The 27,349-nt window shown below is 49.6% G+C and overlaps 3 protein-coding genes across 6 annotated transcripts in view; 2 read left to right on the top strand and 1 right to left on the bottom strand.

Annotated features, from left to right (window-relative positions):
- The window catches only part of RBBP5 (RB binding protein 5, histone lysine methyltransferase complex subunit), a 36,206-nt gene extending 23,531 nt beyond the window's left edge, over positions 1 to 12,675 (top strand). The window contains exons 7-14 of one of the 2 annotated variants that reach the window (XM_043569254.1): positions 398 to 517; positions 606 to 759; positions 856 to 927; positions 1,549 to 1,666; positions 2,294 to 2,363; positions 2,737 to 2,966; positions 4,049 to 4,240; positions 10,623 to 12,675. In XM_043569254.1, coding sequence (XP_043425189.1) covers positions 398 to 517; positions 606 to 759; positions 856 to 927; positions 1,549 to 1,666; positions 2,294 to 2,363; positions 2,737 to 2,966; positions 4,049 to 4,240; positions 10,623 to 10,651 — 985 coding nt within the window. In that variant the 3' untranslated portion in view covers positions 10,652 to 12,675. The remainder of the gene's footprint in view (positions 1 to 397; positions 518 to 605; positions 760 to 855; positions 928 to 1,548; positions 1,667 to 2,293; positions 2,364 to 2,736; positions 2,967 to 4,048; positions 4,241 to 10,622) is intronic. The other variant, XM_043569255.1, reaches the window with a different exon arrangement.
- Positions 12,676 to 13,694: 1,019 nt separating this feature from the next.
- TMEM81 (transmembrane protein 81) lies at positions 13,695 to 15,721 on the top strand. Its single transcript, XM_043569253.1, has one exon. It carries the CDS (start codon positions 14,480 to 14,482, stop codon positions 15,335 to 15,337), a length of 858 nt encoding a protein of 285 aa, XP_043425188.1. The 5' UTR covers positions 13,695 to 14,479; the 3' UTR covers positions 15,338 to 15,721.
- Positions 15,722 to 19,589: 3,868 nt separating this feature from the next.
- The window catches only part of CNTN2 (contactin 2), a 33,088-nt gene continuing 25,328 nt past the window's right edge, over positions 19,590 to 27,349 (bottom strand). For 2 of the 3 annotated variants that reach the window (XM_043569251.1, XM_043569250.1), the window contains exons 18-23: positions 26,922 to 27,156; positions 26,483 to 26,595; positions 25,268 to 25,454; positions 24,824 to 24,936; positions 24,212 to 24,380; positions 19,590 to 23,791 (exon numbers count right to left, since the gene is read on the bottom strand). In XM_043569251.1, the coding sequence (XP_043425186.1) occupies positions 23,682 to 23,791; positions 24,212 to 24,380; positions 24,824 to 24,936; positions 25,268 to 25,454; positions 26,483 to 26,595; positions 26,922 to 27,156 (927 nt within the window). In that variant the 3' untranslated portion in view covers positions 19,590 to 23,681. The remainder of the gene's footprint in view (positions 23,792 to 24,211; positions 24,381 to 24,823; positions 24,937 to 25,267; positions 25,455 to 26,482; positions 26,596 to 26,921; positions 27,157 to 27,349) is intronic. The other variant, XR_006295509.1, reaches the window with a different exon arrangement.

The following is a 27,349-nucleotide window of genomic DNA, read 5'->3' as shown; positions in this document are numbered from 1 at the left end:
TTTTAAGATGACAGATTTAGTTTATTAACTCATTAGGAAGAATACGTTATGTACAAAACAGGCCAGGAAAATGAAGTATTCACATACATCTATCAGTTGGTGAATTCAGCAAGCTGGTTTCAGTTTAGAGGTCTTGGATTGCAGTCAAACACTGAAGATTAGTTGGTGCATATAGGGTTCAGGGATACACGCAGAGTATATGACATATTTTCACTTCAAATTATATTTTGGTTTGGAAGGTGATAGGTAAATACATAAGTACTCTAGCCTATCACTGAGTCTCTTCTCAGTTTATTAGTTGTCTTATGGTACTGTTCTAAGTAACGGGTAGTAACGGAAAATGTTAACAGAAGCAGATTTCTGACCTCCGGTGTTGATATTTTTATCCTTTCTCTAGTTGCTTTTTAATTAACACAGCAGATCGGATAATCCGGGTTTATGATGGCCGAGAAATCTTAACTTGCGGAAGAGATGGAGAGCCCGAACCTATGCAGAAATTACAGGACTTGGTAAATAGGTACGTCTCACAACCTGGGAGACCACGGGATAGTTCATGACCTGGGCTCAGCTTCTGGTTCTCCTTGGGTACTTTCTTTGTCCTTCAGAACCCCGTGGAAGAAATGTTGTTTCTCCGGGGATGGAGAATACATAGTGGCCGGTTCAGCCCGGCAGCACGCCTTGTACATCTGGGAGAAGAGCATTGGCAACCTGGTGAAGATTCTCCATGGCACGAGAGGAGAGCTCCTCTTGGACGTAGCTGTGAGTAAAAGGAGAGGTTGCTGTCGTCACTGACGTGCAACACATCATCTCGGATCCATTCTTAGAGCCGATTTTTCTTTCCTTCCTTAAATTTAGTGGCATCCTGTTCGACCCATCATAGCATCCATTTCAAGTGGAGTGGTATCTATCTGGGCACAAAATCAAGTAGTAAGTCTTTTTCTGGTTTAATTGCTTTGAAGCTAGACACCCTTTCTTTATATCCAAGAACCTTACAGTTAGTAAGCTAAAAATGACCTGTTGAATTTCTTTTGCATGTGCTTCTTGTAACTTAATTCAATATAGATGCAGTTTTGCTTTATTTTGGTGGGAGAGATTTAGCCCAAAGCTGATTTACTAGCTCTGTTTTCAGAGAGAAAGCCTGTTGTATTTTTCTGTTACTCACCTGAGAGAGAGTTCTCTTTTGCTCTTCTTACTTTCAGCTCAGTTAGTTTCTGGTTTACTTCCCGGTTTTATTTTGAATACCTTTACTTTACTTTGTAATTCGCATACCCCTAAGAAATGTTAACGTTTTACCTGATCATTTCATCCTAAGAAGATTAAAGATGACGGTTCTTATGGAAGAACTCTGGTTAATAAGAGAATGTTTAAGATCGAAATACCTTAAGATAATAAAACCTTACAGATACCTGATTTTTATTATCTGCCAGGTTTGATCTCCGAGTTCTGCATCTCTTACATCCTCCGATCTTTCACTTATATCAGTAACGTGTAGCTCGTAGACTGCTGCTGTCTCATGTGGTTAAGTAGTGTATTTTGTCTGTGGCGTAGGAAAATTGGAGTGCATTTGCCCCAGACTTCAAGGAGTTGGATGAAAATGTAGAATATGAGGAAAGGGAATCAGAGTTTGATATTGAAGATGAAGATAAGAGTGAGCCTGAGCAGACGGGTAAGATTTCTTGACTGCAGTCTCTTTTTCTTTAAGCTCACGCAGTTTTTTGTTTTTTGTGTTTTTTAATTTTTTTAAATGTTTTTATTTATTTTTGAGACAGAGAGAGAGCATGAGCAGGGTAGGGGCAGAGAGAGAGGGAGACACAGAATCCAAAGCAGGCTCCAGGCTCTGAGCTATCAACACAGAGCCCGACGCAGGGCTTGAACTCACGGACTGTGAGATCATGACCTGAGCCGAAGTCGGATGCCCAACCGACTGAGCCACCCAAGCGCCCCAAGCTCACACAGTTTTGACAGTGTTTCAAGTCTTTCGGTGGTAGGCACTGACGGAGAGCTTCCATGGGCATTTTTCATTTTTCCTAGGGTTCCACAGCACTCCTACCATTTCTGTGTGTGCTTCCTGATTAATTGCACATGGTTAAATGAGGATTTACATGCGGCACCTAGCAGTGCTCGGCATAGGGGTGGAAATTCAGCATATGTTTGTTGAATGGTTAAGTATACTGAACTATTTGGTTTTCCTTCTTTGTTTCTCTGGAATTTTAGTGTATGGCTATCATTAGGCTGCAAGGAAAAAGCAGTTTTATACTTCTTCTCATACCTCCACTGTGTTTTTCTCCTGCAGGGGCTGATGCTGCAGAGGATGAGGAAGTGGATGTCACCAGTGTGGACCCTATTGCCGCCTTCTGTAGCAGGTGAGCCACCTCTGCACGTGAGACCTAGGGTGCTGCTGCTCCTGCTCCCCCTCCTCCTGGCTGTTCTGTCAGCCTTCGTTCGTTAGTTCAAAATGATAATGTCTTTGGTGTACAAGAAATCCCGTCCCTGTTCCCCTGATAAAGAATCTTAAGAAAAACTGAAATAATTCATTTATGCTGTTTTATTTTTACGACTGATTTTATTATCGGTATAGTCAGATGTCCCTTAACTCATCTTGGCTTTCTTAAAGTTCTAGATCCATACCTGTTGCTTATGGTTAATATAGGTGATTCTGCCCTAGAGGAAGGGTTCATGGTTTAAGCAACTGTCTCCTCTTTTTTCCAATCCCTTGGCTGATCCTGTTCCAAATAGTGATGAAGAGCTGGAAGATTCAAAGGCTCTATTATATTTACCCATTGCCCCTGAGGTAGAAGATCCGGAAGAAAATCCTTATGGCCCCCCACCGGATGCGGTCCAAACCTCCCTGATGGATGAAGGGGCTAGTTCAGAGAAGAAGAGGCAGTCTTCAGCAGATGGGTCCCAGCCACCTAAGAAGAAACCCAAAACAACCAATATAGAACTTCAAGGAGTACCCAATGATGGTAAGAGCTGCGTCTTGCCCCTGTTGCCGAACAGACATCACTGTTTCCTCTCCAGCGCAGTCTGGTCATTTCCTATTTGAGGGATTTTACCTTGAAGGAAATTTCCCATGAGTCTTTCTCTTTTCTTTTCTTTCCTTTCTTTTTCTTTTTAATCGCGCCTTCCAGCTTGGTAATGATCTCATCTTCTTTTGCTTCTCTTTTAAATGAGAGAAATTATGCCTTCTAGTACTTGGCCTAAGTGACAGCTTTCCATCTCCTGACATCTGGCTCAGAGTGCTTCATTACACCATTCTTCTTTTTCCCTGTGGAGTGGTGTCACTAGGTGGTAAAGTACTAGTCAGGCCTGGATAATCTTTGCATTCTTCCTGCCTACCTTTGCAGTCGGGACTCCGGAAGCCTTTATCATCGCCTCTTGGGATAGGACGGGGGATAGGTTGGACGGTGCGTGCGTGTGTTTACTCCCGAATGCCATCCGTTCTCTTCTAGCTGAGCACACACGAGTGACTTGTGCAGCCGTGCGTCTCCCTAGGGTGGAGTATGCCTGCTTGCTCCAGGCAGTGTGGTGTTTGTTGATCACTGCTGAGTTGTGCATCAACTCTGCAAGTTGTTTCACTGTTTCTGCTTTACAAAGGAGAAACTTTAGGCTTTGAGAGGTCAAGGGGCTTGCCCAAGGTCTTGGGCAGTGGCGTAGTCAGTATCGTTGCCCTGGTCTGTCTGGTTCCAAAGTCCAATTCCCCTTCTGCTCTCACGTGCCGGTGTGCCCGTGTGCATCCCTGGCCTGGCGCATGCGATATGTCGTCAGTGTGTTTTTCAGCTACCTCGCTGGTGTAGAGCTGCCATTGGATGAACCATACAGGCCATCTGTGCTCTTTGGTCAAGCAACTATTTCCCATTTAGCGGCCACACTCTTCTGTAGTTTTAGAATCAGTGAGAGCAAACTTTCCTCCTTGTATTCATGGATCTGGGACCCGAGAGCAACACTCTTTGCTCCCGGGTAGTCACAGCGTGCGGCGCGTGTCTGGTTGGGGTGCTGGGATGGGCGGCGTGTGGATCCCTTTCCGTGCCTCTCTGTCCTTTTACAGAAGTCCATCCACTACTGGGTGTGAAGGGGGATGGCAAATCCAAGAAGAAGCAAGCAGGCCGGCCTAAAGGATCAAAAGGTAAAGAGAAAGATTCTCCATTTAAACCGAAACTCTACAAAGGGGACAGAGGTTTACCTCTGGAAGGATCAGCGAAGGGTAAAGTGCAGGCGGAGCTCAGCCAGCCGTTGACAGGTAAGGACACACTGGGAGCGCTGTCTGGCTTGCTTCGTGGCCTTGCTTTGTACAGCCCCTGACTCCGTTTAACTGCAGCGTTCTTTCCCTCCTTCTCTCCTTTTCCCAGTGGCAGACATTCTCTGAGTTTCAGGCTGCTGCCAAGGGCAGGCAAAACCAGATTTGGCTTAATTCAGTGGCTCTTAACCTTGGGTCTGTACATAGGTTTCAGGGGATCTATATTCCCCTGATATTATATGCAAAACATCGTGTGAATATTTTTGTGGGAAAGATGCCCATAGCTTTCATCAGATTCCTGTAGGAATCCGTGAGCCCCGAAAGGGTAAGAACCCCTGGTTTAATTCATTTCTTTGCCTGTGTTTGCTTCCAGGTTTTTGTTTTGTTTTGCCTGAAATGAAAGAGCCAGACAGATAACCAGAAGTGTATAAAGCTTGCTTTATGCAGCCCTAGCTGTTTGTAGCGTTTTGTCTTTCTTTAAACTGTTCACATCCCAGAGGTGGGGGTTCTCTCTCTCTCCATAGTCCAGAAGCAGTGACAAAGCTGTCAGTAGTCCCGTCATGTTGAGGAAGAAGGTGAGATGGTTTTCCAAATAGGATGAGATTACCACAAAAGACCGCAACCATATCTGTGTAGCTTCTTAACTCCTAAGCCTTTGAAACTTACTGAGTTTTCTCACTTTGCTTGAGGGAGGAAATTTTTGGGGGGATGGAGAACAATCTTAATTTCCTGTCAGATACTTGCGAATGCAGGCCAGATGGTCTCTTGTTTGGAAAATAGTAATCAAATTAGAGTCCATTTCTATTCAGACATGACTGGGTTTTGGAAAACGTGTGTATGATCATCGCCTTAGTGCGGGCAATGCTCTAGATTCCCTGTGGCTAGGTCAGGAGACTCAGAGGCAGGGCTGATAAATTGTCAGTGGTTGTATTCAGATTTTATTCCTCAGGCTTAAAAATTTTTTTTTAAAAATTGTTTTTTAACGTTTATTCATTTTTTTGAGAGACAGAGACAGAGGGTGAGTGGGGGAGAGGCAGAGGGAGAGGGAGACACAGAATCCGAAGCGGGCTCCAGGCTCCGAGCTGTCAGCACAGAGCCAGACGCGGGGCTCGAACTCACAAACCGCGAGATCATGACCTGAGCCGAAGTCAGCCGCTTAACTGTCTGGTGCGTCAGGCACCTGCCCCATCCTCTGGCTTTAAAATTTTAACTCCAGCGTGTGACCCCAGCTGTGCTGGCGTGACACGCTACTACAACGTGGAACAGAGTTCCTTGTCTGAGGTACACCTTCAGTCAGTTGATCGTGATGAACATGAGTTCTCTTCCGTAGAGAAGCTGAAGCAGACTCGATTACTCACTTTGAGTATTCCGCCTCACGCGCTAGATTTAGATGTTCCGTTTTCACAGCCAACGCGTGGCACTGACAGCATTGTTTCCCCAACAGCGCTATTTGTGTTGTTCACTGGGGATCAGTTACCACTTCTACATTCAGTCCACTGAAGGCTCTCTCTGTATGTGTTTTAAGATAGCCGGGACGAGTTTCATGGCCATTGCCAACAAAGATTGCAGGCCAGTAATTGATTCATGTAAATACAAACGATCCTTTTATAGCCTAGTTCTTGTACAAGCTGTGGCCACTACAGAAAAACACGGTTTACCTTTAAATAGATTTCTCTGGCCTAACGAGCTGAAATGCTTGAGGCTGATGTAAAATGTGGCCAGACATACGGAGTTAATTGAAATACTCTAGGACATAGTCTCCTAGCTTCTTCAAAACCTGCCAGTAATTAATCATTTGCTTTTTAATAGTCGGTGTATGGCAAATAAACCACTTAAAAGTTTTTGAAAATTCACATTTCCCTTTCTATAACTCAGTGATTTCCACTTTTAATTATAGTTGATCTGATCACTAGCAGTTAGGTAAATATCCCTGGCCTTTCTTCGGTTGGGTTTCTGTCACAGACCCCGTGAACCACTGTTCGGTTTTACGGCATAGAGTACAACAGCAGTGTTGTTTCTCAGATGTACTTGAAAAATGTCTAAACGAGAGTCAAAATCAAATGTCGAAAAGTTTGCTCAGCCATTTTTATTTCCTAAAATTCTCAAAACTTCTCAAAATACTGAATACGGTTTGCAGTGACATTTTCAAGTATGTGTGTAATACATGCTTCAGTAGTAGAAGTTAGTGTTTCGAAGCTCCTGGCAAGAATGGATACCATTATCTAGAGCCTATTAGAAGTTAATTCCTACTCACTGTGCTGAGAAGGTTAAATAAGGTAGTGACCTCATTAAAGGCTAGAACTTGTATCTCGGAATAGCGGGGGGGCTGTAAACCGGACTTTTATTTTCTACATTATTTTTAGTAGGTGCTCGAGTTGATCAGCCTTAAATAGAGGCAGCTGTTCTAACAGTTTCATCCTTAAAATTTTTTTTTATGTTTATTTATTTTTGAGAGAGAGACAAGAACGTGAACGGGGGAGGGGCAGAGAGAGAGGGAGACACAGAATCCGAAGCGGGCTCCAGGCTCCGAGCTGTCAGCACCGAGCCCGATGTGGGGCTCGAACTCGTGAACCTCGAGATCATGACCTGAGCCTGAGTCGGACGCTCAACTGTCTGAGCCACCCAGGTGCCCCATTACAGCTTTATCCTGTAGAAGGACTAGAGGGGACTTCCACGCCAGGGGGATGATAGGTCTTTTGACATCACGCAGACAGAACAATTGCTCAGATGATGCAAACACTGCACCAGCCTCTCATGACTGTGCAGCTCACACTTCCCCGCGTAAACTACACTTCCTTCCTCCCGTTTTCGCCTTTCTTCTCTGGCCCCGTTCCTTGACTTTTTCCTGAATGGAAATCTCCCAAACCGCAATGGCCAGATGAAACCAGAGAATGCTGAGGAGCAGGATTTAGAAAACCTCAAAGGCGGCCATTGTGGTTTGCTCCCAAGACTTCCTCAGAAGGCTGCACCCAAATTCACGGACTGGCTGCGGTGTGGTTTGGGTCTTTATGGAGGCTGCGCATCTGGGGGAGAATGGGGACAACTCCATGAGGCCTCTTGAGTTTCAGGACAGCCTGTTGGATCTTTTGTGTGGGATTCTGAGGTAAAACCTCTTTGGCATTCAAGTTTTGTGTTCTTCCGCGCCTCAGAGATGTTCCATAAAAAGCGATGTGCGGTCATTGTAGATTTTCAGGAGATACTAAGATACGAAACCTGATCCAGATGCCTGAGGTTGAAGCGTCTTCAAAAATCAATTCAGTGGGAGGATTGTATTTGCAGAGCCAAGCTTTGCGGATCTCCCCTCTCCCCCCAGGGCCCTACTTTTGCATCAGAGCCAAATTGTTTGAAAGGATTACAGGTGCAGGCTGTGTTGCTGCTCAAGGTAGATAAATGGCCACTGTTTGTTAAAATGTGCAGTTGACCAGTTACTGATGAAGCTATTCGATAAGCCCTAACTGGTCCTGATAAAGCTGATAGCCTGTTGCGTGTTGCAACAGGAGATTATGCATTTTGAGGGAAGATTAGAAGACACATAGACCTGTATAGGAATGATCTGGCCATCTCGAACTTGGGCCTACAGAAAATTCTTCCCTGTCAAACAGCTCATTGGTGTTAAATAGCTTCAGTGGACCCACATCCGTGAAGACATGCCTTCCGTGATGAAGGAGGACCCGTCAGTGAAGCTTACTTAGCGATGGTAGCCCTGAGTGAGCTTTGGACTCTTTGGAAAGGCCAGATCCACATCGTCGACGCCATCTCTGTGATTCCCCTAAATTACCTTATTAGATTCTCTCCAGAGTACAGCCCTCAGAACAGAAACTTGAGATTGAGCAGAACCACCAGGGTCCTTGTTGCTGTGTGACTGCTCAAAGACTGCCCAAGAACTAGGGCTTCTCGGCAGTAAACAGAATCAGTAGCCAAGTGTGACAGAGTTGTGGCACGTCGCACACATGGTCTAAAGGCCTCTTGTAATGGTGGGCATGAAGAAGTTGGTATGTACCTGGGTCTCGTGGGGGTGGCGAAGGCCAAAGCGAGCATAGGCGCTGCTTCTGGGGGCACACGGGCACCATGTCGATTTCCCTGCGTGTGGCCACACCGCTGTCCCAGACCTCTGAGCCACCTCCTGAATCCGATTGTTTTGAATGCTTGGTAGGGGGTGAGGTTTTTTTCCCCACTTCGTCTCTCTCTCTCTCTTTTAAGGTTTATTTACTTATTTTTGAGAGAGAGGGAGAATCCCAAGCAGGCTCGTCACTGTCAGTGCAGAGCCTGATATGAGGCTCTATCTCCGGAACCATGAGATCATGACATGAGCCAAAGTTAAGAGTCAGACGCTTAACCAGCTGAGCCACCCAGACTCCCTATCCCACCTCTTCTCTCTTTTTTTAAATGATCAGTCTTTCAAAGGCTGATATATGAACTCCTGCTAAAATCAGACAGCTACTTGGATATTCTTTCTTATTCTTTGTGATCTTATTAGCGGACTAAGGTAACGTTTGAAAGTTAATATCCAGTTTTTCTTAGACTGCCTTGGCTTTGGCTGACACTGGGAGGTACCGGTGACAGCTGTTCATCATGAGCTCAGTTTCTGTGAATTTTCTGTTCTTGGCGATTCCTTTATGTTGCAGCAAAATAATACAGATCCTTGGGGCAGGTTTTTAAATAGCCTGGAGCTCTTCTCTTGTACTGTTTCTCTATTTTATTTTGCTCATAGTATTATTGCTTGCTGTGGTTTTGGGTTGTTACCTGATACCTCAACAAGCCTTTGTGTGTGGGTTGTTTTTTGTTTTTAATTTTTTTTAATGTTTTTATTTATTTTTGACATAGAGAGCATGCACGCGCATGAGCAGGGGAGGGGCAGAGAGAGAGAGAGAGAGAGAGAGAGACACACACACACACACACAGAATCCGAAGCAGGCTTCAGGCCCCGAGCTGTCAGCACAGAGCCCGACACGGGGCTCGAACTCACAGACTGCGAGATCATGACCTGAGCCGAAGTCAGACATTCAACCGACTGAGCCACCCAGGCGCCCTGTTTTTTTTTTTTTTTTTTTTTTTTGGTCTATCCACATAAATGAAGACGATCCAGAAACATTAACTGACCTCAGATAATCAGTGTAATGTACCTCATTAGTCATCTGGAGTGCCCATTATTAATACTATTGATTTATGATCAAACCAGTTTTTCCTGTCGTGATTAAGGCTTAAAATGTTAATGCTGTGTTCGTTTTTAAATGGCTAAAAGTAGATTGGTCAGGGTACCTATGGGAACAATCAGTGAAGCTGGCCTTAATGTGATAAAGGCATGGTATTGAGTCCTGCGCAGTACATTCTTCTGCTGCGAGCATTTTTTTTTTTTTACAAATCAATTCAAGAAGTTTTTACGTTTTATGTTGAGAGATCTGAAAAGTGCCAGATAAACTTTTTATCTTACTGAACTGTATAAAGTTTAAATTTGATTTTTAACAATGTAGCATCCAGGAGAGTTTATATCGCATAATTGCTCGTCTGTTCTGAGGCAGTTGGGGCTATATTTTTATTGCCGGTTTTCATCCGTGCTTGAAGTTTTACTTTAAAAATCAGGTTAAAAGCAAAGTTTATAAATGGGTACTTTTCTTTCATAACTTGGACATTATTTTTTAACCATTTTATACCTTCAAGTGGCATGTCCTCCCCCCGCCCCCCATTCCAGATGACATCTGGGAGGATTTTCTTCACCTTGTTCTCTTCTTACACTTCCTAGTTAATCTTTCACAGCAGCCCATTTAAGGATGTCCCTCAGAGGTTGAACAGCTTCTATGGAATAATCAGGGAAGTGTTTGTTTGATTTTACTATTCAGGATTTTATTTATCGATCAGTTGTTGGTGCATAGAAATGCCGACAGTAGGTTTCATTCACATTTCACCATATTGGGTTCTAAGGTGATGAGAATGTCAGTCAAGGAACAGGGGTGCTTGAACAACGGTCTGTTGCTCATTGTTAACCACTTGGTGACTGATTAGTCTAATATAGGAAAGATTAAAAGGTGTAGCACCCTAGAATTTCCTTTCCTCTACTTACTGCGCTTTTTGGATTGTAAAGCATTTGCTTAACCAGGTTAGAGAACGGTTAGCAGCTTAGCAAATGTGTAGAACTCTGATCATTTTGCTTTTATTCCCCTTTGGGGCAGTGCTGAGGAAAGTATTGAGGTGGGGGTTTGGGATTTGGATTTTTTGTTGCTTCAGTAAAGGGTAAATGCGATTCGGAGTCGGTTTTCACTTAAAGGGGGAATTCTTAGCGCACGTGTGCGTGTCAGCCATCATCCAGCATCCGTCAGTACTTATGTGCTTGTAGGCTACCGGGCGAAGTTGATGCTAAAAGAAATCTTTTTGTGTCTAATCTCTTTAGCAGGGGGAGCAATCTCAGAACTGTTATGAAGACCCTTGAAGTTCTTCGTTCTTCCCCCACTTTGCCATCATGTGGCCTCTGGACACTGTGGTCAGTCATTTGAGATTGACTTTAATTTAACACAAAGGCCTCTACCTCCGACCCAGGAGGTGGAAGGAGCGAATCGTATGTTTGAATGAAGAAGTGAATTATGGAAGAAGAGTATACGGCCCTTCCCTTCCAAGCAGAAGTCCAAATAGGCTCTCAGGAATGAGGATTCGTGAAGATATCAAGCAGGAGTTTTGACTCATTCAAGCTTCAATGCTTAGTTCTGTTGCTGGACAAAAGAGACCAGTGTTGCTCCTCTAACTGTTGTACCCAGGATCATTTTGACCTGACATTTCCTGTCTCCTGTTAGCCTTTCATCCTCCATGCATGTCCTCGAGTGACTTATTCTTATCTGAAGTTTTGCAGCCGGTGTCCTAGAAAAACTTCTGTTGCATATTCTGTCTTCCATTTTTAAACTCCCTCTCTCGCCAGATACCTCCTCTATTTCCATTTTGCGTACAGAGGAGGGGCAGAAAAGAAAGTGCTTGAAAGAGTTCGTTTTCAGAAAGGGAAGAAAGATAAGAAAGGCCCCCTCTTCTTAACATACCCCATTTTGCTCAAGAAGCTGGGCTGGAAGAGGGTCAAGGCTTTTCTTTGTTTTCCTGGCATTGCATGGTTTCCTCCAGTGGTGGTTCATTCTCATTAATCATGGTTTTTGAAAATAGCTAGTCTCATCCATCTGCAGCAAAGAATCATCCGTAGTTCACACTGCTTCGCCTGCACTGGCTTACGGAGAGGGGAACAGACCAAGGGGTCTCTCAGCAAGCTGCGTTTTTATTGGGGTGGGGGATCTATGCACACGACTAAAGTCAGACCGTCCGAAATCAAAGCAGCAGTGACAACATAGTTCAAATCAAAGATCAAGGAGAAAAAAAATTTTTTTTTATCATTGCCTATGGATAGCCGTCCTTCCCATCGGTCATTACGTTTCTCCCTTCTTGTATTCCCGCTCCTTCTCCCTGCCACCTGTTGTCAGTCTCTTCCTTTCTGTGAAAGGTTGCTTAGCTTTTTAAGAAAATTTTTTACTTTCTGCTTTTTGCTTTTGCTGTTCTTTGTATAAAAAGTAGCAAATTGGATGGACGCATCCATGAGGCGTTTGAAATTCTCTGTAAACCCAGAGTCCAGAGACCAGGTGTGGAGAGGGCTGGCTGGCCCGGCAGGAGGCGCTTACCCTGGGTGGCCAGCTCCGTGGTTTTCTCAAAGGAGAGTGTCAGCACTGTGCTGCTTGTGAGCTCCACCAGCCGCTGGGTGCTTCTGTAGCCGGCCAGACAAGTTGATTATCTTTTGGATTTTAAGAGAGCAATCAAAGTAGACATACATCAGGAAGAGCCTCTTTCTCCCACTCCATCTTTTAGAACCAGAACATTCAGTAGTTGGAGTAAGAGCTCCCCCTGAGTCAATTGCAAAATGTCTGTAGTTTTAGATGCCACCACTTTTTTCCCCTCAGATGTTTGTGAATTTCATTTTGTATTTCACATCAGACCGGTGGTTGAGATTGGCGAGTGGCTCTTTAGACACGTGTTTTGTTTTGTTGACCTTGTTTCCATTCCATTTCTCTGTGTGCTGTGCACCGTCACAAGCTGTGTGACAACGGAAGGCTCTGCCCCACTTCCTGGACGAAGTAGCGTGGTGCCCTCTGCTCGTGCACTGGGACGTTTATGCCGTGTCCACCTCCTAAGCCGGCTGCTGAGAAAATCAGCTTCAGCCCTGTCAGGTTGTCTCTGGCAGCCGTTCCTAATAATTATTTATGCTTTGGAATTTCTTTCAGCTCCTGGAACTTTCTATCCAGTTTGATTTTCTCAGTGTGTACAACATATGCATATTCTCTTCTCTTTTGTCATTCCTCCCCCTCCCCCCATTTCGTTTTTTAATGTTCCATAGTTTTGTACAAGATGAGACTTAGCCTTGGGTACTTCTTGCTGAAGCTTTAATGCTTTGTAAATAAAAGCGGATGTTTATTAAAGAACAGGTGTAGATGTTTGTTTGTAGACACTGATCGCTTCCGAAACTCACCAGCCACTTTGATTTGTATGACCGAAAATGCAGTTTACTGTTGCTGATGTCCGATCTTTCTGTGTGGAGATGCAGACCCGGGAGGGGTACGGCGGTGGTTGCGGAGTCTGGAGTTCGGCCTCTAGACGAGATTATAAACAAACAGTTGAAGAAGAGAGTTGGTATTAAATCGCAAAGATTGTCTAGGAATGATCTCTCCAAATTTTTTAACTCTGTAAGTGTGTGTGAGTGCTTGATAGAGGCCGCAGTGCCGGGAGATACTCTGGATGTTACAGAAATGCATGCGAGGGCATTCCCTCCTTCCAGGCATCTTTCTTAAAGCATAAATACCATTGAATTCCTCTTTATTAGACTTAAAAAATCTAGACTAAATAAAACTCGTTGAAATAGCTTTCAAACCCATAAAGTCAGTTTAAGTCTTTGATTTGAATCATTGTCAAATCATTGTCAAATTGTCAAATTTTAGCAGTGTCCACCGCTAATTTTTTCTGTCCTGTGACTAAGAACCCGTCTTTGACATCATAGCTGTTTCATAGCAACCTTGACCTGAGTGAATGATGAGCTCCTCTGGTCTGTAAAGGGAGTAGGCCAAGAAGCAGGCAGGATTAGGTGTCGTCTTCCCTAGAAGACACCTTCAGTGCCCTTGGGAAGGAAGCATGGTAGAATGGGGGAGAGGAGCCATACTGGGCATATTCCGCCCTCCCCTCCCCTCCCCCTGCCCTTGCTGATAAACATTTGGATTCTCAAAGGGTGGCTCGGTCCTTGTCTTCATGAATTCTCATTGCTTTCTTTTCTTTTTTATTTTTTTTAATGTTGGTTTTTTTTTTTTTTTTTTTTTTTTTGAGAGAGAGACCGAGCACAAGCAGGGGAGGGGCAGAGAGAAAGGGAGACACAGAATCTGAAGCAGGCTCCAGGCTCTGAGCTGTCAGCACAGAGCCCGACACGAGGCTTGAACTCATGAACTGTGAGATCATGACCTGAGCTAAAATTGGAAGCTTAACTGACTGAGCCCCCCGGGCGTCCCCATAAATTCTCATTTCTATTTAAAATTTCTTACACGTGAACAGTGTTTCGCACTTTACAAAGTGTTTTCGTGTATGGTTTATCATTTGATGCCCAAGGTGACCTTCCTGAAGTCGGCAAGGAGGTCTTAATTTACAAAGGAGCAAATAGAAATCGAAATTGAGGAAGGATCAGTCAGCCGCATCCCAGTCCAGAGTTCTCAATCCTTTTTTTTACAGAAGGTTTAGGAGACTTTAAAATCAATAATTACTTAATGCAACATAATTTTTTTTTTTTTTGACTTGGTATTTGATCTCTTACTTGGTCAGATTTAACTGAGGTTTTGAAGCTCGTTAATTTGGATCCCACACCTTGGAGAAGAGGAGCAGGGGTAAGGAAGAATGTAGCTTCACTACGCATTTGACGTCATTTGGAAATTCGCTTCAGCTCCTGAAGTCTCTTCCCGAGAGGGTGGATTGAAATTCATTACAAGGGCCTGAGAAGAATGGAGACTCGTGAAATAGTCACTAACAAGAGCAAGTAAAGCAGCGAAGTTGGGACTTTTTTTCCTGCCTCGTGGCCTCGCCCCTTCGCAAGGACTGGACTTGTGTTTATCGAGTTGCAGTGTTTCGCCGACAGTGGGTGCTGCGCCCTGTCTTGTGATGTTGAACGCTATCTCGTGTCAAAGGAAGTAAGCTGTGATATCATAGAGGATTCATTTGGAACTCTGCGGGGTGCTGGCTGACGGTGATGAGATGCCCACCGAGACGAAGATTTCAGCTGCTGGTCTCGTCCTTGGGAGCCTGGTGTTCGCCTTCTCTCTGCCGTTGGTGGTGGCTTTGCCAAAAACACTGGCCATCCCTAAGGAGCTGCAAGAAGCCGTGGGGAAGGTCGTTGTCAATGCCACAACCTGTACTGTCACCTGTGGCCTTGGCTACAAGGAAGAGACGGTCTGTGAGGTGGGCCCTGATGGTGTGAGAAGAGAGTGTAAATCTCAGCGCTTGGAATGTCTGACCAACTGGCTCTGTGGAATGCTCCATTTCACCATTCCCAAAGGGAAGGGATTTGAGCTCAGCTGTCTGAGTTCAGACATCCTGGAGATTGGGCAGGAAGCATTCCGGTTCACCTGGAGACTTGCCCGGGGTATCATCTCTACTGATGATGAGATCTTCAAACCCTTCCGAGCCAGTACCTACTTTGTGAGGTTTCCCTCTGTTCAGGAGTACGACTCTGGGACATACCGGTGTGATGTGCAGCTGTTAAAAAACTTGAGACCTGTCAAGAGACTCTATTTTGGGCTTCGGGTCCTTCCCCCTGACTTGGTGAACCTGAATTTCCATCAATCCCTTACCGAGAATCAGAAGTTAGTTGATAAGGGCCTGGAAGTGAATCTAGACAACCAGTCCGAGCCTCACCGCCCACGGTGGAAGAAGAAGGTGGCTGTAGCCTTGGGAATAGGAATTGTTGGTGGAGTGGCTGGTGGTGTATTGATGGCCATTGCTCTGGGCTTTGGGCTGAGGGTGGTCTGTAGAAGTGCTGGCCCTGAGTCCTTAAAAGCCCTGAAGGACTGGCTGCCCAGGACCCTGGACTGGCTGTTTAGGAAGCCACGCTAGCTCTTCAAAGGATTGTCTGGCTGAGTGATTGTGGCTCAGCCAGGAGGGAGGGCTTCCACTGCCAAAAGTGAGTGGGGCCCGGGGACAGGGGCAACACCATGGTAGGGTGATGGGCAATGCTCTGCCTCTCCGTGTCCCAGGTGGATCTCTTCCTGATCTTTCCTGCCCACGTGGCACCTGGGAAGCCCGAGTGTAGGCCCCTCCCCTGTCCCGGGAAGATTCTGTCTTCAAGCTCGCAGTCATTATCTTTCACAATTTGAGGCCTCTCTACCTCCATCCCTTCCTCTGAAGTGGCATAATCACATAAAGGATATATTAATAGCTTTTCTAGTGGAAACCTTTTTTTTCCTCTTCAATAAAAATAACTCACAGTGGCTGTGTATAGACCTGACCTTCTCTGCTCTTTAGTAAAAATCTCCTGCATATGTGTAAGTTGTCCCATAATCAACCTAGCTCTCCTCTTTCTTAGATTTCTTAGACATTGAGCACGTCACTTTGGAGGAGGGCATGTGCCCATGTGTGGCCAAGCCAAGGCGATTAGTAATGGCATCTGACCCGGGTATGTAACAGCCACTCAATACATTGCTCCTTCTCTACGCCCCCGGTGAACCCTCTGTGTTCAGTGTTAAAGACTCCTGGTAAAACGCTGGACCCTTCACCTGGTAGGTCTCCCCTGAACAAGTTCCTTGGCTTTGCCTCCTGCTCCTGTTCTTCTAGCTCTTGCAGTGCCCTGACGTGTGTGTTCCTGGAAAGGTCAAGTGTATTGGTTTCTTCCAGCAGCCAAGGCTGTCCAAGGAGGGACTAAGACCTTCCTACCTCCGTAGGAAATAAATCCTAAGACCCTCAGAGGCCATTGAGGCAGTGTGAGGTAATTGGCTGACGGAATTGTCAGGGAAGAGGCTCAGCCACCCCCTGGGCTCATTCTGAGAGAATTAGAGCATTTCTTCTCACTTTTCTCTAGCTGCAGACATGGTAGCAGATACGAAGACTTGGACTAGTGGTTCTCTTCTCTAGCTATGTGTCTGAATCACCTGGATAAACTTTTGAAACATAAGATTCCTGAGCCCCACCCCTGAGGATGCTAACTCGGTTAAAATTATGGCTAATGGCTCATTATTCTATTAAAAACAATTTCAGGGGCACCTGGCTGGCTCCGTCGGTAGAGCGTGTGACTCTTGGTCTCGGGGTCATGAGTTTGAGTCCCATGGTTTAGCTTAATTAAAAGAAAAAAAAAAAGTTAAAAAATAATTTCCACGCCATAGAAAAGTGGAAAGAAAAGTTTGATGACAACCCATAGATCCTCTGCTTAGATTCACCAACTGTGAATGTTTTGCTGCATGTATCTTTCTGAATAGATGCTGATTTTACTGAACACTTGGAAGTTAGGCACAGACATTGTGACCCTTTACTCCTAGATCGTGTATGCATCTGCTAATAAAGATTCTGTACGACTGCAACATCTTCACACCTAAGAAAGTGAACAATTCCCTAATCTTGCGTATGGTTGTTACTTCTCCGTCTTGCCCAACTTCTAAAATCTGATAGCCTTTTAACGTTTGATCCAGGATCGAATGAAGGTCCACATATTACCTTTGGTTGTTTCTCTTAAGTCTAGTTTTACAACAGACCTCCTGGGTTTTTTGTTGCTGTTTTGCATGACGTTGATCTTATTGAAAAGTCTAGCTGGGCCGATTGTCCTGGATAGTGCCCCACAGTCCGGGTTTGTCGTCATTGTCACATGACCGGATTGCGGAGGAATGGATCTTCAACATTTTTTGATGACAGCTCCACACAAATGATGTCCACTGCTCACCACAGGTACACGGTGTCAGGTGATCCGTTACCGATACGATACGCGTGACGATTTGGTTAAGGTGGTGACTGCCCCGTCTCTCCAAAGGTGTATTTTTTTTTTCCTCTTGTAATCACTTATTTGTGGGACAATACTTTGTGATGATCTGGTTTCCTAAAAGCCATTAACGCCTTGGAATCCATTCACAATCCTTGCTTATTACCTGCTGGCAACTGCAGCGTCTTTAATGTGCCCTTGCTGTACTTATGAGGCTGCATTTTTCTGTAAAGGAGAGCTACTCTTTATTTTTGAGCTCTCCGTGGATTCTCTTTTTTAGTGCATCATATATAATCCATTAATGTCTCATTTCTGGTGTTTAAATCGTCCCCAATTTTGGCCAGTGGGAGTCTCTTCGCTTGTCCTTTTATTGTGGTCCCATTTGACTTGGAGCATGTCCTTGCTTTCTAGAACCACAAAATGCCTCAGATCCACATTTGGACTTTGCTTTCTCCGAGGGGTTCTGGTTTCCTTTTGGTGTGGGCAACAGTATTTAGAAGCCAAGGTCCCGTCTGGGTGCTAAATGCACTCACCGCCACTGGGGGGTCATTGCTCTTCGGTTCTTTCATTGCCCCAGATACACATAAATCTTAGGAGTTCAGAGCATCTCTGCTTTTCAGAAGCTTTATAGGTAATTCTGGCGGAGAGCGAACATTGAAGACCACTGGCGTAGGCCCACGCACAGTCTACAATTTACTGTAGACTTATTTTGAAAAGATCTTAAATTTTCTGCACCCCCTTTCCCCCATTCTCTCTACCTCAGAGGGAACGGGCTTCGGAAGACCTGGGTTGTGCTTCTGTTGCTGCCGTTGACTGTAGCTGAGCGGGTGGACTGACCCACCTGGGGGGGGGGGGGCAGGTGAGCGCGGTCCTGCCAGTAAAACTGTTGGAAGCCGTGAAGGGCTGGACATGAGGTAGAGAAGGTTTCTAATGAAGCACCTTCGTTTGGCTCTGGACAGTGTGTTCAAGCCCTTGGGAGAGCGCTTGCTATCCCTGGAAAGACCATAAAACAGGATCTTTAATGAACTCCGTGTGATGTTGCTGAGCGGGGAGGAGGGCTCAAGGGGCACATTGCCCATTTTACCGATGAAGAGCCAGACCCAAGAAGAGTCAAGTGACCCGTCCGGCCCCTGTTGCAAGCCACTAGTCGAGCATGGGATGGAATATTGTGCAGCTCTAGGCTCATGGCCTTCTGTGCTTTGGGCCCTTGAATGTTGACTCAGAGGAGGGGAAGGGATTGAACAGGGAAGAGGAAAGGAAAAAACAAACCCCAAACCCCTCCAAGGTGTTATTAAAGACCGGAACTCAGTTCAGTTTATTGAATCCGTGCATGTAGTCCGCCTCTGGAGGGATGGTCAGGGCCATGCCGACTGACCGAAATTTAGGTTCCAGGCTGGCCGGTGCTCCCAGCAGCCCCTCTGGATGCAGAGTGGAAGAAGGGATTAGCCTATCGCACAGCTGTCCGCGCCGGCCCCTCCTGGGGGCTCAGGGGGCCCTGGGCGCATCGCTAAGCGCGGAGGAGCAGGGCCTCCGCTTGCCCCCGTCTCCCTCTTCTCCGGGGAAGGCGGTGGGGCGCAGTCAGCATGGAGCCCTTCCGCTTTGTATGGAAAGACTCGAACGCGGGGCTCTGCCAGTGGGTCTCTGTGCGCGTCTCAGAGCTAATGGAAGCTCGGCAAGTGTTTGTTGAACGCAGGGGAGAATATTGCAGCTGCAGAACGTTGAGTAGGAATTCAGATTTTCTTGGCTGCTGAGAGCAGAGACTGGCGGCAACCTTGCTGGTTGGCGGCCACTATAACCCTGCAGGGAGAAGATTTCCCTTTGGTACCGTTGAGTCTGGAACTATCAAATGTCTTAGAAATCAGGGAAGCCCGAAGCGATACTGTCATGAGCAGTGTTCGCTGCCCCGCTGCCCCGTGTTAGGTAAAGCCAGCGCGGCCGGCAAGATGCCTGCTCGCACTCTGCTTAGGCCTGTCTTTTTTTTTTTTTTTTTTTTTAATGTTTATTTATTTTTGAGACAGAGAGAGACAGAGTGCAAGTGGGGGAGGGGCAGAGAGAGAGGGAGACACAGAATCTGAAACAGGCTCCAGGCTCTGAGCGGTCAGCACAGAGCCCGACGTGGGGCTCGAACCCACGAGCCGTGAGATCATGACCTGAGCCGAAGTCGGACGCTTAACCGACTGAGCCACCCAGGCGCCCCTGCTTAGGCCTGTCTTAAAGCCCCTTGGCCCAGTTCTTCCCCCTCCCAGGCCTGCGTGAAGCAGGAGGGGCTGTGTCTTGTTCCTTCCTTCGAGCTGACTGTGTGAGGGGGAAGGCATCGGCCACGAGACTGGGGTTCGAGAGCAGGACAGGAGGCGTGCTTCGGCCCGACGATAAAAACACCCACGGCAGGTGCCAGCTGCCTCAGCAGGTTGAGAAATCATCTTTATTTAAGAACTGCCTGCTACCAGAGTCAATAAATAACTACCATTACAAGAAGTACAAGAGAGACAAACGATAGGCCAGTGGAAGTGGTTCCATTTCGACAAAATCGGGGTCAAGTCGGGGGTCCGAAGAAGCCCCAGCCCTCGCCCGGCTGTGAGACTAAGCTATGCAGGCCCTGGATGGGGCTGGGTAAGTTGGAGTCTAGGGGCCAAGGCAGGGTGCACCCCAGCTAAGGACACTCGGCTTCCTGGGCCTCGGGGCAAAGTTATCTGACCTATTTTTTTCCTCCCCAGCTTCCCTTTATTATCCTGCCTTCCTAAAGTCTATGACCCTATATACAGCTACCGGGCACCTCTCTCTATGGAACTTTTAGAAGTCCCTTAAAAATGCCCACCTCGTCCCTCACACCACCCCAGGAGCCTCTCTGGCAACCTCATTCATCCCAGGATGAAGCCCAGGGTCGGTCTGACCCGGGGAAATGGGGCACCACACTTGAGCCTCAAAACCAGGTTTGAGGAGAAGTCTAGCCCTCCCACCAACCCGGAGGTGCCCAGCCGGCCGTCCCACATCTGAGCCAAGAAGAGAAAAGGGAGTCCTCTGGGCAGGGGGGAGATCAAGGGAGTAAAGCATCCTCAGCCAGCTTGGGTTCTTGCCCGGAGGGGACTAGATGGCCCCAGTGCTGTCTTCCACTCTTCCCCGAAAGAGTGCCTGAGGTGAGCCTTCCCCCCTGGTGACACGGCTGTCACTACCCCTGCGGGAAGAGGCTGCAGCAAAAAGGGGCTGCAAGACTCCTCTGGTGCTGATCTAAACCTCAGCCCTGGAAGGACATCCAGCAGCATGTCCTCACACCCCCAGACTCCACCTCACCTAGACCCCAGGCCAACAGCTGTCAGAATTCCTCCAAGGTCCCTAGAAAAGGAAGAAGCCTCTTGACCACTCACCTTCGGGCCTCATTGCAGAAGCTCTTCCCGGTGTCTAATCTCAGATTTCCTATTATTTTATCAAAAGGGGAAAAAAAGCCCCTCCTCATGGCCTTTCTGTTCCGTGGCCCGTCTGTACCATTCGATGGCCTGGCTGGGCCGCGAGACCCATCTGGAGACAGCTCCTGTCCCCCTGAGGGTGAGGTATACGTCAAGACTGTTAGAGCAACGGGGACCGAGTAGCCAAGACCAGGGGCAAAGGGACCTGTAGGCTGAGCCGAAATATACGCAGGACAGAGAGACACTGTCCCCTGGGCCCCGAAGCAGTGTCTGCAGATGGGCTCTGTCCCTAGTCCTCAAGGCACTTACTGGCCACTCAGCTGTGGGGTAAAGTACTTGTTTGTGGCCGGCTGTCTCCCTTGTCGCCGCCGCCGAGGCCTGGCATGTGAGAGGGGCCTGGCATGTGAGAGGGGAGAGATCCCAAATCGAGTACTGAGCACAGCAGGAGTGAGACGCAGCCCATCGGAGCAGAGAAGATGCAAACGAGAGGCCCCTCGGGCAGGAAGGGGCTCTCTTGCCTGCACGCAAGCTCCCGTATGATAAGCCACCTCAACAGGAGGCTAGTCTATTTGATAAGCTTGCACGTCCTCAGGTCCCCTACTGTCTTACTAAACCTTACTCCGTACTCTGCCTGAGGTCTCGGGTGCAGGAGCCTGCGTCTTAATATACAGCTCTGCTTCTTCCCGACAAGTCTGATTAGGTTTTCCTGGGCTGGGTTTCCTAGGTTTGCCAGAGGGTCTCCTTTCCTCCCCTTTGCTAACGGGCCTCATTAGAACTAAGACTCTTGGTCATGAGTGCCTTTGGACCCCAGCAAGTTTAGGGACTGCAGTCTCCGGCTGTATCCGTGAGGTCCTGGGCCAGACCAGCTCATCCCTCTGCCCCAGCATCTAGACACCTGTCCTCCTGTTTCCCCTGCCACAGCCCAAGGCAGTGAGGAAAGACTCAGCTAAACCTTGGAGGAAGGTTTCTTACCCTCGGCGTCCCCCTTCTGATAGAGCTGAGGACAGGCCCGCTCACAGCCACAGGGGACCAGGAAGGGTGCTAGACCGCGTGGGGGCCTCCGTGTTCAGAATGTGGTCATTTAGCGGAGCCCGCAGCACCTTGCACGGGGGTGGGGGAGATGGATAGGGGCGGGTGAGGAGGGTTTGGTCAACGGCTCCAGGGAGGCAGTCCTGGGCCGGGGTGGGGTGGCGGGCGTAGCAGTAACCCGGAGAAGTGGTGTCGAGCTGACGTTTTAAAAAAATTGTAGCGGGTAAACATCAACATAAGCCTGCCCAGGAAAAGAGAGCAGGACTTAAAAGTTAAAAACCCATAACAAAATAGAGCTCTAACTGTAAACTACAGAAGCCTGGCTCTGGGGTCCTCGGCGGGCCTATCCCCGACAAGATGCCTGTCCCACTGCTCTATTGTGTGAAGGGCCACCTCTCACAGCACGGGCTCTGGGGCTTCCTGGCTGTGCCACCACTGCTGCCTGGATTCGTGAGATTCCCGTCCTTGCTCTGGTGCCTTTTCTTGGAGCAAGGGGAAGGGCAGCAGAGCGCTGAGGGCCCAGCAGAAGCCAGACTCGAGAAGCGAAGGATCCTATCTCCTGGCGTCGGCCCGCGCCTTGGCCTGGGACCCAGCCGTGCCGATCACCCCACCTGAACCTGTTGAAGCAGGATTTTCATAGCCCACTGCCCTTCTTACCACCTTCTTAACCAGGCAGTAGCCATTCAGCACTGCCCCCTTCGTCGGGACGGACAGCCTGGGTAGGAAGGTCAGACAGGCGGTGTGACCTCGGGAAGTCCCTAACCCCTCCGTTTCCTCATCTGTAAAGTGACGGGCTTGGGCGAGTTGGGCTCAGAAGCCTCCTCCAGCTCTGATGTCCTGTGACTGGTCACGTACCCAGAGCCCACGCTAGGATGCCCCTAAATTTATTAGCGCCTTTTTCTTCAGAGGAAATGCAAAAGAGCAGTCGGAGGCAGCCTGGGGGACAGGTCCTGCCAGGTGGTCCAGGGTATTCCTGGGAGCAACCAGGGCCACATGTATCCTTTGCCCTTCTCAGAAGACTCTCGGCTCCAGAATACCCAGAACCGATGCGGCCTTACCGTCCCAGGCTTGAGCGAGTCAGTGCTGGAGAGTGGCGGCCTGAGGCCTGCGGACTGAGCTGGAGGAAGTGGATGGGCACACAAGTCTTGTCTCCTGTCTGCTGTCCACACCCTCGAGGGGCCGTGCAGGATGGGTCTTGGTGGGGTGGGGGACCTCCCCGAGATAAGCCCTTTAGTCACTCAGCCACCCGTCGTGGCTTCTGTCACTCCAGGGGTGATAGGGTCAGGTTGGCAGTGTTGGCTAAGAGGGCAACGTCACCTGCATTGGGACTGTGCCTTCGGGCCAAGCCTGGTGCCCCTTTCTACCAGGTGTCTCCGCTCCTCAAACCCTTTTAGCTCTTACCCCCGACACTCTGGAATATCATCCCCTAAAGTTCAGGCTCCTGGCCTCGGACTTTGGGGCACTGGTTTTCTGCCACCTGCATAGGTAGCAGGGGCCCCTAGGGAGTCATCAAGGACAATGTCAGGGTCTAGCCATGCTGCCCCTCGAGGAAGTAGGGGAGTTTTTGGCCTGGGTTTGGCCCTATCCTTAGGCCGAAGAATGTTGATGTCTGTGTTTCGTCCTACTGCAGGGCATTTGCATCCAGTGTTCCCACCGGGCCCCACACCCCGCTGTCAGGGGACAGAGCCCATCTGTGGTACCAGAGCGCCCTCTCCCCCGACGTGCAGACACACATTTCAAACCCCCTTCTTCCCCTGGGCCTGTTGCTTCCATCCAGGTGCCCCAGAGGACCCAGGCATAGGGTTCGGTATCATCATGGAAGTTGCTGCCTGGTGTCTTTTGACTTAAAGAAAAAAAAAAAATCCTCGCGCGGGTTCTATCCTGTGGCAGAATATGAAATATCCTACCTCCTATGTAAAGGGCACTGTTTAAAATAGGTATTGAAAACCAGCCATTCTCAGGCACAGTGTTGAGCCACCTTGGCATCAGGAAGGGACCAGGGCCAGCTGGCTGCGTCCATCAGAGGTGGGTGTCCGGCTGTGGCAGAGAGGGAGGGGCGCCACGATCAGAGCTCCAGGTAGCCTATGAGGACCAGCATTGCCACGGACGGGGAGAGGATGGCACCGGGACGCGGGGCCGGGCGGATTGCGGAGTTCTCCACCATCATGCTTGTGCCTGAAACCAGAAGGTGGAAGAGTGGGTCTGTGTCCAGTGGGCTCGGGGCCAGCCTGCCCCCACCCCACCCTCAGGACAGGATCCAGACCTTTGCTAAGGAGACTCAGGGTGGGCCACTTCAGGGCCCGGAGGTGTCCTCAGGCCTATTCCTACAGCATGTTGTAAGACCTTTGCTTCTGCGGTCTTCAGACTGGCCCTGCACCCCATGAAAGGAACACCCTCCTCTGTGACCTTCAGGGATGTTGGGGCTGGGGGCCCGGCCAGGACGGTTCTAGCACCCGTTACACTTGGTTCCTGCCTACCTTCCCCTTTCCCCCGGGGTTCTGGCTGGGGTTGGTCTGGGTGGGAATGAGTCCTTCATCAGGCATCTAGACGGACCCTGTTACTCCTGGGGGATAAGGTTTGGGGGAGAGACAGCACCTCCATTCCTCACGATGTGGACTTCGGCCGGGATCCCGTCCCCTCCAGGTCCCGTGGTCCGAATCTGTACTAGGGCATGGCCGATGTCTTCAGGAACTGCGATTTCTATCCAGTTCTTGCTGGTGAGGTGAAGCGTGGGAGTTGGGTGTAAGTCATTCTGGTAGAGCATCTGTGGGGAGGAGGTTAGCCAGGGGGACTTTACTTACACCCGCTGATTCTTCTCTCTACCCCAGCTCTGGGCACTGGGAGGAGCCCAGCTGGTCCTGGTCCTCGCCTTTCCTGTTTCCCATTGACCAGGGCCTGGCTCTTGAACAAGCTCCTCACTGACGGGAGGAAAGCTTGCGAGCCGCTGAGCCGTCTTTGCAGACTCCCCAGGCCGGAAGGGCCCTCGGACTTCACCTGGTGCATCAGCACTCCCTTGAACCCTGCCTGCCCGCAGTCACACCTTCTGCCCCCTCTCTTACGTCTCTGCTAAAGCTCTGCGTGTATTTTGGGGCTCTGACCATCACAAACTCTGCTTATGTCGGACTCAGAGCCCTCTTGCTATTGTGTCCACTGGAATACAGATGCACCATTCCCTACCGTTCACTGCCTGGCCGATCCCTTCCTTACCTTATAGCCAGTGACCGCAGACTCATTTCGGAGAGGAACCACAGGGTCCCACTTGATACTAAGACTCGAGCTTGAGAAAGTCCAGGAGATGTTGCCAGGAGGCCGCTGTGGAGCTGCCAGAGGAGGCAGAGAGTTGGGAAAGGTTCCAAATGATTCTTCACCAGCCATCCCTTTGCCTTAGCTAGCCTTTTTCTCAGTGTCCGGCCCCAACAGGACTTACACCCAGAACCTTCTATCACAGCTGCCTAAGAAACAAACCACATGAAAATCCAAAGGCTGGAGAAGGGAGAGGTGCTTCAGAGGTCAATGAATTCTACTGTCTCTTTCCGTTTGTCTTGCTGCCTTGTTTCTGTCCAGCCCGGGGTTTGTGGGCTAGAGCATTTGTCTCTTTCGCCGGGGAAAGAGTGGTCCTAGGGCCACCCCCACCCCAGCAGACAGACTCACGGGGCTTCATGGTGGTGGCGTTGGCGGAAGGGCTGGCGGGCCCGGTGCCTGCCCTGTTGTAGGCCCGCACGGTCACATGGTACTTGGTGTTGGGGTGCAGGCCGGTGACTCGGGCACTGGTGTCCAGCCCTGCTGTCCTCACTCGGTCAGCAGCTGCTTCCTTGTCCCCGGCTTTCCAGTAGCGGATCTGAAGGGGGCAGGGGTACCTTAGGGTCAGCAGTCGAGCCCAAAACCTCAGGGTTATCGTGACCCTAGCCCCGGCCACCTACGTTCTGTTCCTCTCCTGCTGACTCTGATCCCTGTGGCTCAGTCTAGGGTCTCAGAACCTGGGCTCTGATCATGAGCTCCAAGGTAGCAGGGACAAGTGTGAGTCGCGGCTGCCTCCTTGGTGCCCAGCAAGAGCCCGTCCGAGGGAAGCGCCCAACACGTGGGAGGAATGAGGCGGTGAGTGGGCCGGGTGATGCGTGGGGATGGGCACGGACTCCACCTAGTGATGGCCCGTGGGAGCCCAACCCCACTTAATTATCTCAGGGAATCTCAGGGGTGGTGGAGGGTACTGTGCTAAAGAGTATGAAGTGCAGGGGCGCCTGGGTGGCTCAGTCGGTTAAGCGTCCGACTTCAGCTCAGGTCATGATCTCAAGGTTTGTGAGTTCGAGCCCTGCATCAGGCTCTGTGCTGCAGCAGCACCGGGGTCCCTGCCTGAGCCTTCTCCCTTACGCAGTGACATTTCTTGCCCGTCCTTCTTCCCTTCCTGTTGCTCCCTCTTGTTCTCTGTCCACCCCACAAGGTGCCTCAGTGTGGAGTCACTGGGGGCTCAGAGCTCATTCCAGAAACTGCTGGGCCCACAGTTCCCAGGGACGGGGTGACCAGCGGGCACAGAGAGGGGGCCGTGCTATTCTCTGCAGGCTGAGAACGCGAGGCTAGCCGGGCTTTGGCATGAAAGGGGCAGGCCGTGTCCCTTCCAGAACCTTCCATCTCCTCCCCTGGGCTTGCACAGCTTCCGGTGCTGGCTCTAGGCAAGCACTTAACTTCAAGGCCATCCACGGGCCAGTCTTTCGCGCTGGACATCAGCCAGAGGGGCTCGGTTGGCTAAGGCTGCGCGGCCAGGGTGGCATAGACTGTGTCAGTGAATGAGTGACCCCAGGAGGAATGGCCAGTGAGCTGTGAGGGGCCCCCGGCCACCCCTTCCTCCCCAGGCCCCAGGTCAGTGCTCACCTCGTACCCCAGGAGGATGCCATTCATGTCTTGCTGCACGGGTTCCCAAGTCACGTTCATCTCTGAGGATGAGACCCCCTTGGCCCAGACCTTGGTAGGGGCCACCCTGGGCTCTGGGGATCGATACAGAATGGGTTTGGATCCCTCAGGCCTCCCTGTTTCCTACAGAGAATCTGCCAACCAGGACTGCCCTTGCTTAGGGATTTCGAGAGCCCGGGCCCAGGATGAAGCCACGTGGGGGTTCTCACAGTGACCTCCAGGCCCACTTCTCTTTGCAGAGCCTCCCTCCTCCTTCTCCCAGGCCTGAGGGGGACACGAGGGAGCGAGGGATGAGGCCAGGTGCCCCTTCTCCCCCCTGGTGTGGAATCGAGGTGGGGTGTGAGCAGCACACTCCCTCCCCCCACCCCACGGCCCGGCAGCTGTGGATGGGGCGGCCCACCTTCCTCAGCAGAGTGCACCAGCGTGGTGAGGCTCTCGGGCCCATCCCCGCGGCGGTTGTAGCTGCGGATCTTGACCTCGAAGGGCGTGTAGGGCTGGACGCTGTCATTGCTGTAGACGAAGTGCCGGGAGTCGGCGCCAGGCACCCGGGCGGTCTGCCAGCTGGTGCTGCCCTGCCTGCGGAAGGACAGCAGGTAGCCGAAGCCGTCTCCGTTCTGGTACTCCCGCGACATGGGCTGGGGGGCGAGAGCGTGTGGCATGGGCGAGGGGCCGCGGCGGGTGCGTTTCCCTGCCCGTCCTCCGGCCCCACCCAGCCTTCGCCAAGAGGGGCGGCCCCGGGACTCGTGTGCCTTGGCAGTTTTCATCCTGCGGTGGGTGCGAGGGGAAGGGACAGGACGTGGCCTGCTCTGAGTTGGGATTGCACGGTGG

This window comes from Prionailurus bengalensis, chromosome E4 (genome assembly GCF_016509475.1).
Source record: "Prionailurus bengalensis isolate Pbe53 chromosome E4, Fcat_Pben_1.1_paternal_pri, whole genome shotgun sequence".
Classification (NCBI taxonomy): Eukaryota; Metazoa; Chordata; class Mammalia; order Carnivora; family Felidae; genus Prionailurus; species Prionailurus bengalensis.
The sequence above is the reverse complement of the archived record's forward strand: the minus strand, read 5'-3'. Positions and strand labels throughout refer to the sequence as shown.